The 15,867-nt window shown below is 47.9% G+C and overlaps 2 protein-coding genes across 2 annotated transcripts; one reads left to right on the top strand and one right to left on the bottom strand.

Annotated features, from left to right (window-relative positions):
* Nucleotides 1-1,213: 1,213 nt before the first annotated feature.
* On the top strand, nucleotides 1,214-2,860 carry LOC124698210. Its single transcript, XM_047230721.1, has 4 exons — nucleotides 1,214-1,450; nucleotides 1,647-1,778; nucleotides 2,081-2,254; nucleotides 2,377-2,860. The coding sequence occupies exons 1-4, from the start codon at nucleotides 1,367-1,369 to the stop codon at nucleotides 2,488-2,490; spliced, it is 504 nt and encodes a 167-aa protein (XP_047086677.1). The 5' UTR covers nucleotides 1,214-1,366; the 3' UTR covers nucleotides 2,491-2,860.
* An 8,667-nt stretch (nucleotides 2,861-11,527) lies between these two features.
* On the bottom strand, nucleotides 11,528-15,361 carry LOC124702308 (putative tRNA pseudouridine synthase). The gene is made up of 7 exons (XM_047234429.1): nucleotides 15,067-15,361; nucleotides 14,929-14,964; nucleotides 14,330-14,442; nucleotides 14,079-14,227; nucleotides 13,853-13,997; nucleotides 12,630-13,046; nucleotides 11,528-12,250 (listed from the first exon to the last, which is right to left on the bottom strand). Exons 1-7 carry the CDS (start codon nucleotides 15,359-15,361, stop codon nucleotides 11,819-11,821), a joined length of 1,587 nt encoding a protein of 528 aa, XP_047090385.1. The 3' UTR covers nucleotides 11,528-11,818.
* Between the last annotated feature and the right edge of the window lie 506 nt (nucleotides 15,362-15,867).

Here is a 15,867-nt window from a genome sequence, read left to right as displayed (position 1 = left end):
CATAAAAAATCCATGGCAAATAATAAAAAACCACTAGATACATTGATTTCAACCATAGATCTCTGTAAAATTCTTCACAGATCTTCGTCAGAAACCAGATTTGGGCATGAATATCTAACACAATTTAAAAAAGTGTCTATGAAAAAACATGAAAAAGTTCTTCACAAATCTTCATAAGAACATACAATAACAACCACTAGATCCAGCAGATTCATCTAATTAGAAAGAAAAGGAGGAAGCAAAGAAATATGGATCCAGCCGCCCGCATCCACCCGCGGCTCTTCGACCACCCGCCACAGATAGGTGGCCTCTATCTTGGGCACGGCCGCCCGACAACCTAGGTCCTGCGGGGTTGGCCGTGCTTGCTGACAGTGGCCTAGATCTCCCTCGGCCGTGTCACCAGTGCAGGAGAAAGCTGCGAGGAGGCGGCCCCACCCGATCACGGCGGTGCGCGAGTGGTGGAGGGCACGAGGCAGCGCCGTGCCTACCGGCGCGAGGTGGCGGCGATGAGGAGGCGGATCTCTCGCCGGATCTCCCGCGCGAAGGAGAGCGTCGAGGCGGCGACTACACCGCTGGAGCAAGGAGGAGGCGCGGAGGGGCCGCCATAGGAGGGCGATGAGATGGCGGCTCCCGTTCCAGAGCAAGGAGAGGAGAGGCGGCGATTTGATCTGGGGCTGGGTTTCCCCATGATTTGTGGATTTTATCCGCAACTCGCCTAGGCTACTGAGTTATTTCACAAAAGTACAGGGTTATTTTCTAAAGTGTCAGAGTGCGAATCTCATAGGTTGCTACACGGACGGGATATGGGTCGGGTGCCGTATCGCCCGCGCGTGATACTTATGCCTTCCAAGCCAAATATCGCCATGTGTCAACAATGAAACCCAACTTACATCGTTATTTTGTATCGATTGATGAAGAGGTTGGGCTTCCCCGAAAAAGACAAATTTACTTTTTGTTGTATGTTGCTATATTCTACTAAAAAGCATAGTCTTAGCCAAACTGAACATGCAAATTCGAGGGTTTTAGCCGAACTGAACATGAAAACATTCGAGTACGTCGATGAGGTGTTATTTTCACTTGCTTTGAAAACAATTGAGAGAGAAGATACAAACAATAATGCATTAGGAAAGTCACGTGAGTGGCCACCGCGAGACCACTATAAAGATAGGAGAGCGAGCTCTACCCTTCTCGCCTTACTACTCGGTCATCCATTTAAGCTAAGCTGCCGCTCCCAACCAACATTCTCTCTCCTCCTCTTAAGCTACCTCCCTCCGATCGATTGGGCAGCCGGGCTGCGAGGCTGTGCTGCGTTTCGTGTGGCAAAGGCCAAAGAGCGCGGGCGCGAGGAGAGCTAGGTCAGAGAGAGATGATGTCGTCGAGGGAGCGCAAGAAAGCAGCCGCTCTGCAGGAGAAGCTGCAGCTCCTTCGCTCTCTCACCCACTCCCATGCTGTAATTGATTGATCTTCCTCTTTTTTAGCTTCTCAGTTTCTTCTCCAACCTCCAATAAATATGTTTTTTCTTTTTTGTTTTTCATACAAGCCTAATATGTTTTTTCTATCAACGAGCTCTCCCAAAACACATATAGTTCTTCCATCTTTACATTGCCTTGGCGACTGAATAAAATCGATGTAATGCATTGCTGCAGCTGAGCGATACGTCGATAATCATGGACGCGTCCAAGTACATCAAAGAGCTGAAGCAGAAGGTGGTGATGCTGAACCAGGAGATCGCTTGCGCGCAGGACTCGCGCAGCAGACAGAACTCTTCCTACCCCACGGTACGCAGCACGCGCGGCATAGACACAACTGAATAAGCACAGATAGATATGATTTAAATTGTTACATGTAGTATAGTACTGTAAAAAGAGTATCGCCGTACAGGTTTTCTCTTTATCGAAAAAAAGGTTTTCTCTTTATCGAAAAAAAGGTTTTCTCTTCACATGCTAATACAAGACAGTGAAATTTGGATCGAGCAGTACACATGTAGGGCCGAAGAGTACTCACATGCATAAAGCTTCCAAATCTCCGGGACATGCATTTATCAGTTGCTTAATTATTCGATCTAAATGTGTGTGCGCAGGTCAAGGTTGAAACCCTAGGGCACGGGTCGTTCCTCGTCAACGTGTTCTCTGACAAGAGCTGCCCGGGGCTTCTCGTTTCCCTCCTCGAGGCCTTGGATGAGCTGGGCCTCAGCGTCCTCGAAGCCACGGCCACCTGCGCCGACACCTTCCGTCTAGAAGCCATAGGAGGGGAGGTATTTTACAAACAAACAGAGCAAAAGTAGCAAATTACTACAGCTGAAGATTGCTTGATCGAGATGCAAACAGATAGTATAACTGAACTCATGCTTAGATTCCATGTCGTTGCTTTGTGCAGAACCTGGTGGAGAACGTGGACGAGCTCGTCATCAAGCAGGCGATGCTGCGGGCCATAAGAACGGCCCGCTCATCCCAGAGCGGCGCCACCGAGGACGACGACGATCAGATATAGCGCGAGCAAGCAGTGCTGCCTCGCCCTCGATCGGTCTACGAAATACTAGTTTCTACTATTCTCACTATATATATCCCTCTCTCGATCTCTCTCTCTCTCTCTCTCTCTCTCTCTCTCTCTCTCTCTCTCTCTCTCTCGTTCGTTTTTGTTCATCGTACTGGTGATTAGATGTGCCACCCCTGATAAATTCGACGGTTCGACACACCATTGCTAGATCTTGTAATGCTGTTAATTAGGGGTGTGCCGGGCAATGGTTAAGATCGTTATCATGCAACATGTGATGGGAGGTTCATCTGAAAGCTCAGCTGAAAGGAGGCTAGCTGGCCTTGTACTATCATGCAATGTAAGCACTCTTGTTGATGCAGGAAAAAAGTACATATCCATTCATGCCCCTTTGTCCCACCTAGCAATCGCCGCATGAACCTGATGAGATCATCATGCATCAGGGCCTGCTTGACCACGCATGCATGCACGAGCACTACAGTTGCTGCAAGCACCAGAAAGCTGATCTTGCTAGGCTCCGAAATCTCTAGTGGCTTGATGTATTAGATATGGAGCCCAATGTTTCCCTATGATGATATGATCATATGAATTGATGTGCTACTAAAATGTAGTACCTCCTCCATTCTAAATCAAGTGTTGCAGATTTGATCAGATTTAGTCTACATTTGGATGAATCTGGACATGTTTTAATGTTTAATTAATTTGAAACCAAGGAAGTAGTATAAGGAACGAACGACCCAACTGTTTTTACATGTAGATCGAGCTAGTCACACGCTCACAGTCGGTCCCAATGAAAGAGGAGCGGCAAAAGGCCAGGTTCCGAAAACCGAGGAAAGCAGCCAATGAGAAGCCATAGACCGGGCCGTGCAAGGGTGATTGATTTAACCCGCAGTCACTCTCACACCTAGCACTAGAAGGTTGATAATGAGAGAGGCTCTACAAAAGCAAAGGGCGTGGAGGTGGATGGATCGCGCGATCGAGGAGGCAACAAAACGTCGTGCCATATCATGAGGGAGCACGTACCCAGCCTAGCTACTATGCCCCCGTGACACGGGTGGCTCACGCGCCAAGATCCCGTCTCCCCGGCTCTCTATAATAACCATCAGGCAGGGCCAGCGCAGCGGCGCGTAGTGTCTGTAAGCAGGCAGCCTCTCTTCGTGAGCATAACAGCATCTTCAGTCTGCCTCCCTTAAAGCGTTCCCAAACAGCGCCAGATCGAGCGTTTGAGAGATGTTTTTTCTTCATGCCACGTTTGAGAGATGTCGCTGTACAGTTGCCTCCCCAAAACAGAAATTTAATTTTTTTAAAATTTAATCGAAATAGTCGAATTCATTCGAACTTGCTATATTACATGGATTTGAACGAAATTCAATGTAATTTAAACCTGAACCCTAATCTAATAGTACTTGCGGCACCCAGAGGGAGGGTCGTAGTACTGGTGGAAGTTGTACATGTTGTCGTTGACGGCGTCCTTCTTGCCACGCTTGTCGGGCTCGTCGGCGGGCTCTTCCTTCACCGCGCCGCTGGGCCCAGCTTCGCCGTCGTTGGTGAGGTCGACGAGTGGCATCCCAGCGTCCCAGATGGACATGGCGATCGCCGCCTCGATGTCGCCCCTCCAGGCGTCCTTGTCGTTCAAGGACGCCATGAACGCCGTATGCCGCCCTGGGCAGTCCTCGGGGTCGTTGCTGCTGGCGATGAGGCGCTGCCGCCGCTCGTACTTTGCCATCTGCATGGCCTTTGGGGCTTCCTCGTCGTCTTGCTCCTCCTTCACCTCTGGGTTAGGAACGAGGAGGGCGCCGCTGGCGCGCCTCTGCTGCTGACGCGCTGGTTCATGGATGGTGATGTTGCTGTCACCGCGCCCCCGAATCGCGGGCGGCGTCGCGTACTCGGGCTCCTCCTTCACCTTGCTCTTCGGCACGTTGTACGGCGTGGCGCGGTGCGAGGAAGGCGCCGACCACGCCTGCCCAGAAGAAGAAGAGTTCAAGGAGGACGAGTACGTCCTCCTCGGCTGCCAGCGCGCTGAAGCCCAAGGAGATGGCGGTGGAGAAGGTGCCATCTCTAACCTTGGAGTGTTGTTGTGGATGTCGTCGATGATGGCCGAGATGGTGCGCCCGGGAACACCCCGGAAAAGGACGCGCCCCTCCTTGTTCCACGTGTTCCTCCGGCCGACGAGGCCATCGGTGTTGTTCATGTCAGCAATGTACTGCGCCTGGAAGAAGTCCGCCCACCAGTCATCGTTGCCGGTGGGAGCCTAGGTGGGATCGGCGCGCTCCTTGGTGCTCAGGTACGCACGATGGGTTGTGATCACGTCCCTCCAACGATCGGTGCCTGGCGGCGAGACGCTGATCCCGTTGACGGCCAGCCTCTAGCCGCCGCTGCTTGGCAGGTGCATGTCCGGCGGGACAGGGTGTACCGCGCGCGGTACAGCGCCCACGCCTCCGCCACCGTGAGGTTGCAGCGCCCGAAGCCGTTCGTGGCGAGGATATTCTTGTGGGGGGCGACATTGGAATGTGGCCGGAGGAATGAAGGAGGTGCGGCGAGATTGGAATGTGGAAGCGACGAGAAGGAAGGAGGGGGCACTCTTTATTGTACAGCGGCGGCAGGCGAGGCGGCAGCGGAGCGTTGGCCGCAATAAACGCCGGCGCGGATGGCCACGCGGCCACGCGCGACGAGATGCTTGACCAGAGGTAGGCGGCGGGTTTTAAGCTTCCGTGTCAATGGCGCGGCAAGCCCGCCACTCCCCGTCTCGCTCTGTCCGGCGTGCCCAGGACGTCCTGTGGAGCGAGGACAAACTCGAGACGCCGGACACCGTATTGGACCACGCCGGACGGAAGAAAACTTTGGGGCGCGCGACGAGAAACGAAATAATGTCCGACGCACCATAAAAATCTTTGAAGTGTGCTTTAGAGGACTGGAGATACTCTAACAGTTTCCACATCTTCAGCCCCGTCCGTAAAATGGAACCCGGTAAACACGAGAGATAGACCAAATAGCGGGCGTTGTTGCTACTTTTGGAGGCGCCTCTGCCCAACCGCATCTACCAAATGGTGTAACAGAAAACCCCAAATTCAACTCCCAACAACGTTATCCAAATAATATTATCAGCGCATGCAAATTTATCGTTTAATTCGATCACTTGCTTGCAATAGCATCGTAGCAACGCACATGTATTTAGCTAGTATATTACAAAGTTGAATAAAATTCGATTATATTAAACCTTAATTCGTCTTCGCTTTCTTGGCTTGTGACTGACTTTTGGCTCTGGCTTCTCGCGTCTCCCGGTGTGATATGGCCGCCGGTAAGGGAGGTTCTTCCCTGCAGCGACGCACGACTCAGGCGGAACTCCTTGTTATGTGCAATCCACTAATCCTCGCTGACGGAGGCCTCGGCGAGGGTTTGGGCACTGAGCTCGATGATCATGTACCATTCGGCGCCCACTAGGAGCCGAGCAGACTCCTCTGTCGGCACCGACTAGCAGGAGATGTCGATGACGCGCTCCAGGAGCCGCGTCGGCCTCTTCAAGGAGTCGCGCGGCATTCCTGTGATGTCGTGGCATCTTGTACGAGGCGAGCAATGCCAGCTGCTTCGGGTCCACCAGCTTCGGAACGTCATCCCATTGCTCTACCTCCAGCGACGCCTCGCGCATGGGCTCCGCCATACCCTCCTCGTTGGACTCATCGTAGTATTCACAATCATTGTCCTCGTCGTTCGAAAGGTGGGCTAGACAGCGAGGGTTCAGCCAGTGGAGAAGGTTCGTTCGTTGTGGCCCAACATGGAGTAGGTGGTGATCAGGCGGCCACGGAGGTGAGTGTGAGAGAAACGTAGCGCGGTGGCCGACCTTTTATACTAGGAGATGATGCGGGAAACGAAGGCGGGAGGCAAGCGAGAGGGTTGTGGGGGGACTGGTGGTGACGCCGCTGCGTTGGGAAGGCACGGAGGTGATGAGACATCTCACCTACCTCCACCTAGGAAACTGTCGCCGCCATTAATAAAAGCTGACCACATCTCCACGGCTCGTATCCGGCAAGCCCACATCGCCTCCTGGGTCCATCATGGTTACCTTGTATAGATCAAACCGAACCGAATTCGGCTAGATTGCATTATATTGCAAGTATGTACTTTGTGTATAAATATCATTATTTGATACTCGTGTTGCTATTAATAAGTGAAAAGCCGTGTGCATCGTTTCGATGCAGAGGCTGGGGCTATGCTCCCATTTCGAAAAAATGTAATTGCAGCCCGATGTTAATCTCATACATGGTCTCAGACTAGCCGCTCCGATTCTTGACCTCTCACTCAAACCCTAGCCGCCCAAAACCCTAGACCCTCTTGATCTTCCACCATGACTCCGGGAAAAATCAAGGAGAAGGAGGCTAAGCTCAAGTCTCGCCCCGAAGCCCTAGACGCGCGTGAGCAAGAGCTCATCTCATGCCCATCTCATGCTGCACCAGACATCACCGGTGCCATGACAATAGCAGCCTTCGATCTTGTGGCATCCACGTCTATGGAAAGCTCCGGCACCAAGTATTCTAGTCTTACTTCCTCGGTCCTATCACCCGCACGACAACACCACCAACATGTTGCCCTTGACGCCTTGGTCAAGTTGCTAAATTTGATTTTCTCGTCGCATCTTCCTCTTCTCAGTCTATCACTGTTGGCAATGGTGCAACACTTCCCATCGCACGCACAGGTTCATATGCTCTCACAAGCACCTCTATTCCTCTTTATCTACGTGATATTATCATTGTTCCACAAATTATCAAAAACTTGGTTTATGTTCTTCACTACTACTGACAATTCTTATTCCATTGAATTTGATCCCTATGGTTTTTATGTGAAGGATGTTCTCACCAGGACAGTGATTTTTTGATGCAATAGTTCTGGTCAAATCTACCCACTTCATCAGCCACACCATCACGTCCTCCTTAGATATTTAGCATTGTCGTCTCGGTCATCCTAGCGCCCACAGCATGTCGCACCTTCATCAACTCCAACATATTCAATCCAATAAAGTCAAATAGTTTATGGCATGCTTGTCACCCTTGACCTTGGTCTTACTCTCTACTCTTGTTCTTCTTCACATACCTTCATTGCCTATTTAGATGTCGGTTGGGTTGGATGCGCAGACACTCGCCGTTATATGTCAGGGTTTTGCATATATTGGGTGACAACCTAGTTTCCTGGTCTTCGTGTCCGCCAACAAACAGTCTCTCGAAGAAGTGCCGAGGTCGACTATCGTGTAGCGGCTACCGCCGTGGCCGAAACCTGCTGGCTATGTAGCCTGTTGCTTGAGCTACACCGACTACTCAACATGGCTATTGTTGTTTATTGTGACAACATTTCTGCAGACCCGATACAACATCGTCGCACCAAACGTATTAAGTTGCACATAAAATTTGTTCGAGAGAAGGTGTCTCTTGGGGAATTAAGGGTTTTGCATGTCCCTTCAAGTAGTCACTTTGCGGACATCTTCAAAAAGGGACTGTCGATACCGTTGTTCCCGGAGTTCAAGTCCAGTCTTCACATCTGTGACGGATTGTCTCCACGTTTGAACTGCAGGAGCGTGTTAGACAACAACTTGTGTTCGAGTCCATCATGGTTATAGTTACCTTGTATAGGTCAAACCGAACCGAATGATGCTAGATTTACTTGTACTACAAGTATGCACTTTGTGTATGAATATAAAACGATGGAATCATCCGAGGGGTACAATTATAGACCGATGTTAATCTCTTACAAGCTGGGAGCCCGTTATTTGGTTGCCACCCCAAAACTGAGTATGATAACCTCTTCTCTTCTGAGGTGAGGTTACCATTCATTCATGAATAGCACACAAAGAATGAACATTGCAATTCAGACATGCTAAGTTCCACACGATACCATACTTAAGATACAGGCGATTGCCACGGCTAATGTTCACACATAGTCGACACACACTACCAAGTTCATATACAGCTGACACGACCATAGTTCATCGACACTACTAATATGACATACGAAGGCAGCTTCAAACTTCATCTTCTTCTATTACCAACCTGGTTCCATCTCCGTGGTCTGGGCTCCTACTCATGACCTCAATGCAACTGTAGTCGAAGATGACTACTCTGTAGATGCACGGGGCTTCCTTTTGGAAGTTGAAGAAGTATCCAAACCTCGGGTTATGGGCAATGGCAAAGGCTGCCCCTCCCTGATCGATGATGGCCTTGTTGCCCTCGAAATTGGTAGTCATCCTCCAGTTGCACCAAGTGTTGGTGAGGACGATGATCTTCCCAGGGATGTGTTAGAACTTAGAACCATTCGACGAACTTCGAAGGGATTGGTAGCATGCCCAAGCCGGCTTGAAGATGATTTGGAGTAAGTGCTCCGGACCCACCTTGTCGTGGAAGTGGCCCACGTTCGCCGGCCTTCCTCGAGGCCTCTTGGTAGAACCCTTGTCGCGAACCTCCGCATGTGCACTTAGGTCGATCTTAGCCTGACGAAACAAATAAGCTTCAGACATTGCACAAGACAAAAGGATTGTCCCCAAACCAAGTCTAGTGTACAAGAAATGTGATTGCACATAGGACTAGGTTTAAGGAGAACTCTTTGCCTTGCATTGTGCCACATTTTAATCATTGGCCAAATAACAAAGAACACCTAATACAAGCAAACATATAAGGCCTCATAATACAAATCACACTGAACACAACAAATGATGCTATTCAACCAAGGACAATCGCACAAGGAGGAGTATTTGTGCAATGTACACGGTTGGATATCTCCATTGTGGTGTCATTGGGTTGACACATTCAATCACTGGCGAAGAAGCATGCATAGAATATAATTAAGCACAAATATGAACAGCTAGGAGAAGGAAGTATCGAACAATATGCCTCATATGAATTACCTACCAACACGAATGATTCTTTGGTATGCATAGTCATGAATAATTTTACAATTCGCAAGGCCGGAAAAGATCATTTTGCCACCAATATGTGGCCATATTATAATCATCGGTTCATCATAACAGCTAAAGAATAGTTAAAGTCTCATACAGTCATTGGACAAACAAATCTCAGAGGCAAGGTCAATGAACCTAATACATTGTTAACCATGGTTCAGTGACTCCATCCCTAGATTTAGGACACATTTTAATCAGCAGCCTCGAACACGAAATCAAAAAAAAGGCTTCATATATAAACACAACATTCACATGGATGGTGTGAGTGAACCAAGAGAAATGCACACGCTTTTCTGTGTACATAACTCTAGTTTCTATCCCTTGAATACATGTTTAATCATTGTTCTGATGTATGAATAACAAAATGAATGAAATATATGCATCATAAGTGCATCCTATGAATCAGCTACCATATCAACAAGCGGTCTATGCGATAACTAAACATTTAACAACTACAATGCGCAACCAATTTGGTAAGCTGATTAGGAGCACTTGTTAAATATTCATTACCTCATTGATCTACGCATGTCATACTTGTAATGATCGATATAAGCATCAAGATCTAAGACCGGAGGTGCAAAAACCCTTCCCATGTTCAGTCGTGGATGTAATCTGCATCAGATCTACCGTGCATGAGAACAATAGTAGCACATCCAAGAAAATCGAAACCGTGAACTTGAAAACAAGTTCATGCTAGTCCTAAATCGCAACGAACTGCTAGCAATCACCAATTGGAACCAAACCCTAACATATCTAATTTTGATGTCATAGTAATGTGCAGAACCCTGCGTGTCCACGTAGATCCACGGCGAAGAAGTTCATACTCGCCATTGTCAAGGTTGACGATGAAATCGCGGTCGCGCTCGTTGCAGGTTGTGGCCAAGGTCGCGGTCGATGCCGTTGTCGTCTCATCGTCCGGTCCCGCTCCTCCTTGTGGCGATGATGCGAATTCGTCGGCTGTAGTGCAACCACCGACCTTTGATGTGACATGTTGGGGTAAGAGTGAAAGAGGGGGAGTGAGAGGAAGGAGGGGGCGTGAGGTGATTTATGACGCGTGTTCCTGAAAGGACGCGGCGTTTCCCTCTCCTTCCCCACGCATGTAGCACAGCGATGAGAACGGGGCAAGCCCGCTGAAAACGGCCGATTTGATAGTAGCTCTCGGGATAGGGTCAGAGATGCATTAAAACACATGCTATGCAACAACGTGAAAGTGGCTGGGTAACCAAACGGCACATTTTCTCCCCTCCGGATGCGGGCCAAGTGGACTCCAGGCTACCAAACGCGCATGTATTGTATTGTGTCTAAGCAGGCAGCCCCTTCCTTCATGAATCATGAGCGTAACAGTTTCCAGCTCGGGCGGCCAGAGAGAGCGTAAGCCTGCAGCGAGCCCGGCCAGAGACCGATCACTGCCGCTCCGGGCGCGCGGATGTCATGTCATGTGGTGTTGGGTTCCCCTGTCCTGAGGGACGGACGAACGGGTGAGCATGCAGTATTGCAGCAGTGCCACTGGCACTGGCACTGGCGAGTGGCGACGGCAGGTTGCATGGCCGTCCAGTACTTGCGCCTCACGAGAGGGATTTGCGCGTGGCTCGATGCCTGGCGTCGTCGTCGTCGTCGGAGATGGGTGCCGGGGTCCGTCCTATCTTCCAGCCTCCTCTGACGCCCCGGACGGGTAGCCTCTGTTCCAGCTTTGGACAGGTGCAGGGCGCTGTTGCTCGAGGCGACAATCGGGGCACTGAAACTCTGAGCAGGTCATCTCCCAGTCCCAGGATGGATGGATGACTGATGGTGTGACCTTCAGTTGAGAAATGGATCAAGATTAATCAACGGCCAAGTGTGCATTATCATGTTTGTAGAGCCCAAGATAGGTGATCGGTTATGTGGCATGAATAGAGCAAGACGCACTGCACATTGGGCAAATGGCCAACAGACGGCACAGAAGGGGCACTAGTCGACCTATACTAATGCCTCCGTTCCAAACTAGTCAGATTTGATCCACAAATCTAGATGCGTTTCAGTGTGTACGTTCGCTTATTTTGAAAGAAGAAAAAAAAAAGCTCTGCGCCAACTGATTTGGAATGGAGGGAGTGCATATAATGAAGGAAGGTACCACTCAAAAAAAGTGATGTTGTTGCATGAATACTCAAGTCTGTTGAAAGGAAAGCAACAACAAAAAACCCAACTACTTATCTGCAGGTTTTCCTAGTCTCGGCTCTCGGTATTGTCCCTGGGTTGAATAAAAAACGGTAACCCTAAGATTGCCCCGTCCAAAAGTCAGGCCCCTCTACGGAGAAACGCCCAAGAAAAAAATGACTTCAGCTAAATAAGGTACTCCGTACTTTGTTTGGTTCCTCGTCCACCTTGCGATCAGCTTGATAAAGAAAACTAGCCGCTGCTAGCACTCTTTCGAGCCATCTTCACTCGGTCGTAGTCGTCTCTCCACACTCTGTAAGCCGTCCGAACTTCATCCAGTTGGGGGTCTGGTATGCCGGTGAAGTGGTCCAGGTTCTCCACCCATTCCTGCCACGGAGGCTGGGACGGATCCAAGTACTTTGCCAGCTCGGGCAGAAGAGCAGCCCTGTAGAATTCGGTTACGCCCTTCTTCATTTCTTTGGACTCGGTAATCGACTGGATGCCAGGCCGAACGATGCTCCCTTGCTTGTTCCTCGTACAGAAACTGTTGTCTCGAAGGATCAGAACTTCGGATGGGGCGATCGGTAGAACAATGCGGGAAAACTTTGCCAGAGAAAGTTCTATGATATCTTTGGGTAGTAGTCCACGCTTCACTGCCACAGCGGTGCCAACCATCTTCCGGATCTGAGGTCAAGAAAAAGAAAACTGAAAAGTAAGAGATCAATGTTTGCATACCATTTTCACTGTTAGGACATACAGTCATCTCAAACATCGTGCTAATTTGGTGCATCAGCATTCAACTCTACATCCTATGAATTGAACAAGTTTACAAGTTATCTGTACATCTAAGAAAAACTAATTTATTGCTGCTGTTCAGCAACTGTATAGCCAACTAGGAGAGTGCCAGTTAGTGAAGAGGCTCACTGGACATTGAAATATACCATTCCATTGACACACACACAAAAAAAAAGCAACAGACCTCGAAAGACAGTCTCAAACTTTAACATAATGTTGTGAAATTTAGTTTTCGTTGACAAGTGTTTATTAAACAGAATATGCATACCTGATGCAGCATAAAAGATACTCCACATATCGTCAGTTCCACAAATTGGGTTCCTGATGAACTCTGCAAATCTCCACAGGAGAAGTTGAGGATATCTCTGAAGTGTGATGCACTTAGTCTATCACTTTCATTAGGCTCATGGAGCCATCTAGCTTGAATCTGCACACTACTCTCAGGAAGTTCGGGATTATCCGTCTTGCAGTTGTTTTCTGGTGCACTAGAATCAAGTATTGACGGAAAGTCTGAGTATTCCTCATCTGGATCGGAAGTAGCGCCCTCACCAGAAGTGCTTTGGTCCACAATCATTTCGGAGATGGAATTTTCTGTTGAGCTTGTTTCTTTGGCCCTTCGGTGCGCTCCTGCTAGAACTTTTCTATACTTTGCACGAGCAGTGTAATTATGAAATGGGTGGTTTCCCTGCAAGTAGGTATATAATAAAGCCCGTGCAGATGCACAAGAATGAAAATTGAATGACTAGAATTACTATTTGCTCATTTCTGCCTTAAGAGTGCTTTACAAAAGTGAAATCATTCGAATGACACATATATTATCCAGAAATGGCTGATGAAGATATCTGCACATGGAGTATATTTTTTCTTTATCTTCAAAAGACAGAAGGCAAATTTGAAATATGGAAGTACCAGTTGGACCTGATTGTTGGACAGCCTTTTACAAATATATATTAGCTCCAGAAAGCTACATCTGGGAAGATTACTTAAACAACATGTACTAATTTGTTCAGTTATATCACTTCCTGAAACTTTAACTTTTGGTCTGGCAGATCGCTAAATTATTTAACTGTTCACTGAAGTTCATTCATCAGTAAATTAACTGGGGACAAGATAAACCAGGATGAAACTACTGAACCTGCTTAATTATGCTATTATCCCAGCACCCCTATTGTCTTGGTTAATCTGCGCCACTCGGTTGTTTTTCGATGTCAATTTTTATTCTTATAGGCTGTACAAATAAATTTCAGGAAGATGACAGGTTAAAACTCAAAGATTAAGATCATAATAAGTAGATTAACGGCCAGATCTGCTGATCGCTGGTGCATAATCTTCTATTGATGTCTCATTCTATCCATCATAAACAGCTATATCAACATGTCTCCTCAGCATATGTTTGTTACGAGATGATGAATCCAACGTATTCACAAGCCCTATTCTTCTGCACAATGAACTCCACAGAATATAAAAAGACATATTTAATCATACACTTGCCTTGAAACCTTTCAGAATGTTGTTGAATTCGATTAAGTGCTCCTGTACTTCTTCAGCGGTAGAACCATTTTTAATTCCAATAATTTCAGCAGGCAGAAGATAGAAGTACTCCCGGTACAAGCATTCCCGCCTTACATCAAAACTCCTACAGTTAAAAGTAGTAAATCATGTCATGAAAAAACGTTGTTGTATGGAACACCATCGAGCTCTGTAAAACACCCGATACCTTTGTGCAGGCAAGATACTGAAAACTTTGATATTGTTTGGTAAATTCGAGTTGATGATATTCGCAAGAGCAATGCCATCAGGATCCCTGTCCCATGCTCGATCAGGGATTTCCATCTTCAGAGAGATCATTGTAGCCAATGAATGTACCTAAAATTATTCCATACTAAGCATGCATAAAAGCAGTGTAAGCCAAAAACATCGGTGACATATTTTTATACTCTATTAAGAAATTCAAGAGGTTAGTCTTACCCCTTTATCAGTTCGGCTACTCCTTTCCCAACCAACTTTTTGCAGCTTTCCATAATTACTCTCAAGAATGCCCCCTGCCTTGAAGATGGCAGATTCCAAGACTGACTCAATGGCTACAGAAGAAGACCAGAGTTTAATCAGAATCCGATAATTCCTCCATGATGATACTTGACAAAAGAACAAGGGTCAACTTAGAATCTCCATTTTTTGGCATCTGATTAATAGCATACAGAAGTTCCTCGGGAAATAATTGCACTTGCGCATCAATGAATATCATGTTATATACATCCAGTGTCACTCCCATGATCAACTTGCCATAACACTACGGAGCAAAGAATGACTCCCAAGCATTTCATGTTAATGATAGTAACACTAAAAAATAATCGGCATGAAACATAGCCTACTATTTACTCTATTGCAAGAATATGCCACATTTCAGGCAGAGGACCCAATTCCCATAGATAATAGCAGCTCGATGCAAGCAACACTAAACGATACATCTGCTTCAATCATACAATGCTTTGGCAGTTCAAGCATGAAATCCCAACAAATAACAGCTGCACATCAGAAATTTAAACGCATACAGCAATTAAGCTTACTTGAATCGGCACTGAGCTCCCGCTGCTTCTGGAGACCTGAAAAAAAAATACCAATGCACTGGATCAATGCCTCGAGCAAAGACCGACGTGGCACGCATCACTGAAATACAAACTGACGAGCAAGGCATCCCATCCAACCTCGGTACTCGCTGCCGACGTAGCCGATGCGGAGCACGACCCTCTTCTTCCGCGTAGACTCCCACCTCATCCCTCCACCCACATCCCCGGAGCAGGTGGTAGGCGGGGGAGAAGGCGTGTTCGGTGTTAAGGAGGCGGAGCCGAGGGCGAGGGCGGGGGCGGAGGCAGAATGGGAGAAGCATATGGTAGTACGGAGAAGCCTAGGATATGCGCAGCGTGCGAGGATAGTGGAAGAGAAGGGTCCCCGGAGAAGCCACGACGACCTCGTGCCGGCGGCGGCGGCGGCGACGGCCATGGGCAAGGCGGCAGGGAGGTCCAAGCAGAGGTGAAGAGATGGCCGGATTAGATTATTGCACGGGAAGGGAATGAGGTTAGAATCTCATTGGGCCTAGCATTAAGTGGGCTCAAATTTTTCTTCTACTACCATCTTCAAGGAAAAAAGTTTTTCTTTTACCCATATGGGCTCAAAGTTAGCAAACGTGCCGTGGGCCTGGTATTTAGCATTTAGCAAGTGACCGAAAAACATTTAGCAAGTGTGTTCTTAGTAAAAAAAATTGACATAGTCTAATGTAGGGTTAGGTGACTTCGGTGGCGATTTCCACCGCTGGAGGTTTTCCACCGTCTTCCGCTTCATTGAACCCTTCTCCTACCTCCCTCTCAGACTCGGGCCGATCATGGGGTCGGCTTTGTCTGGCTACCCGGCCTTGGAAGAGTGCGGTTTGACAGTGCGAGTGATGCATGTAAAATGCATACATTAACTTTGTACTTTATTAATATGTATTTTCACATATTTGCAACATA

This window comes from Lolium rigidum, chromosome 3 (genome assembly GCF_022539505.1).
Source record: "Lolium rigidum isolate FL_2022 chromosome 3, APGP_CSIRO_Lrig_0.1, whole genome shotgun sequence".
Lineage (NCBI taxonomy): Eukaryota > Viridiplantae > Streptophyta > Magnoliopsida > Poales > Poaceae > Lolium > Lolium rigidum.
The sequence above is the reverse complement of the archived record's forward strand: the minus strand, read 5'-3'. Positions and strand labels throughout refer to the sequence as shown.

Bases quoted from the DNA above. Each gene is read 5' to 3' on its own strand.
- LOC124698210 (XM_047230721.1), top strand. From the start codon at position 1,367: ATGATGTCGTCGAGGGAGCGCAAGAAAGCAGCCGCTCTGCAGGAGAAG. The intron at 1,779-2,080 runs GTACGCAGCACG...GTGTGTGCGCAG, and splicing joins AGAACTCTTCCTACCCCACG to GTCAAGGTTGAAACCCTAGG. The intron at 2,255-2,376 runs GTATTTTACAAA...TGCTTTGTGCAG, and splicing joins TAGAAGCCATAGGAGGGGAG to AACCTGGTGGAGAACGTGGA.
- LOC124702308 (XM_047234429.1), bottom strand. From the start codon at position 15,361: ATGGCCGTCGCCGCCGCCGCCGCCGGCACGAGGTCGTCGTGGCTTCTC. The intron at 14,965-15,066 runs GTTGGATGGGAT...TTTTTTTTTCAG, and splicing joins CGTCGGCAGCGAGTACCGAG to GTCTCCAGAAGCAGCGGGAG. The intron at 14,228-14,329 runs GTAAGACTAACC...GAATAATTTTAG, and splicing joins GTAGCCGAACTGATAAAGGG to GTACATTCATTGGCTACAAT.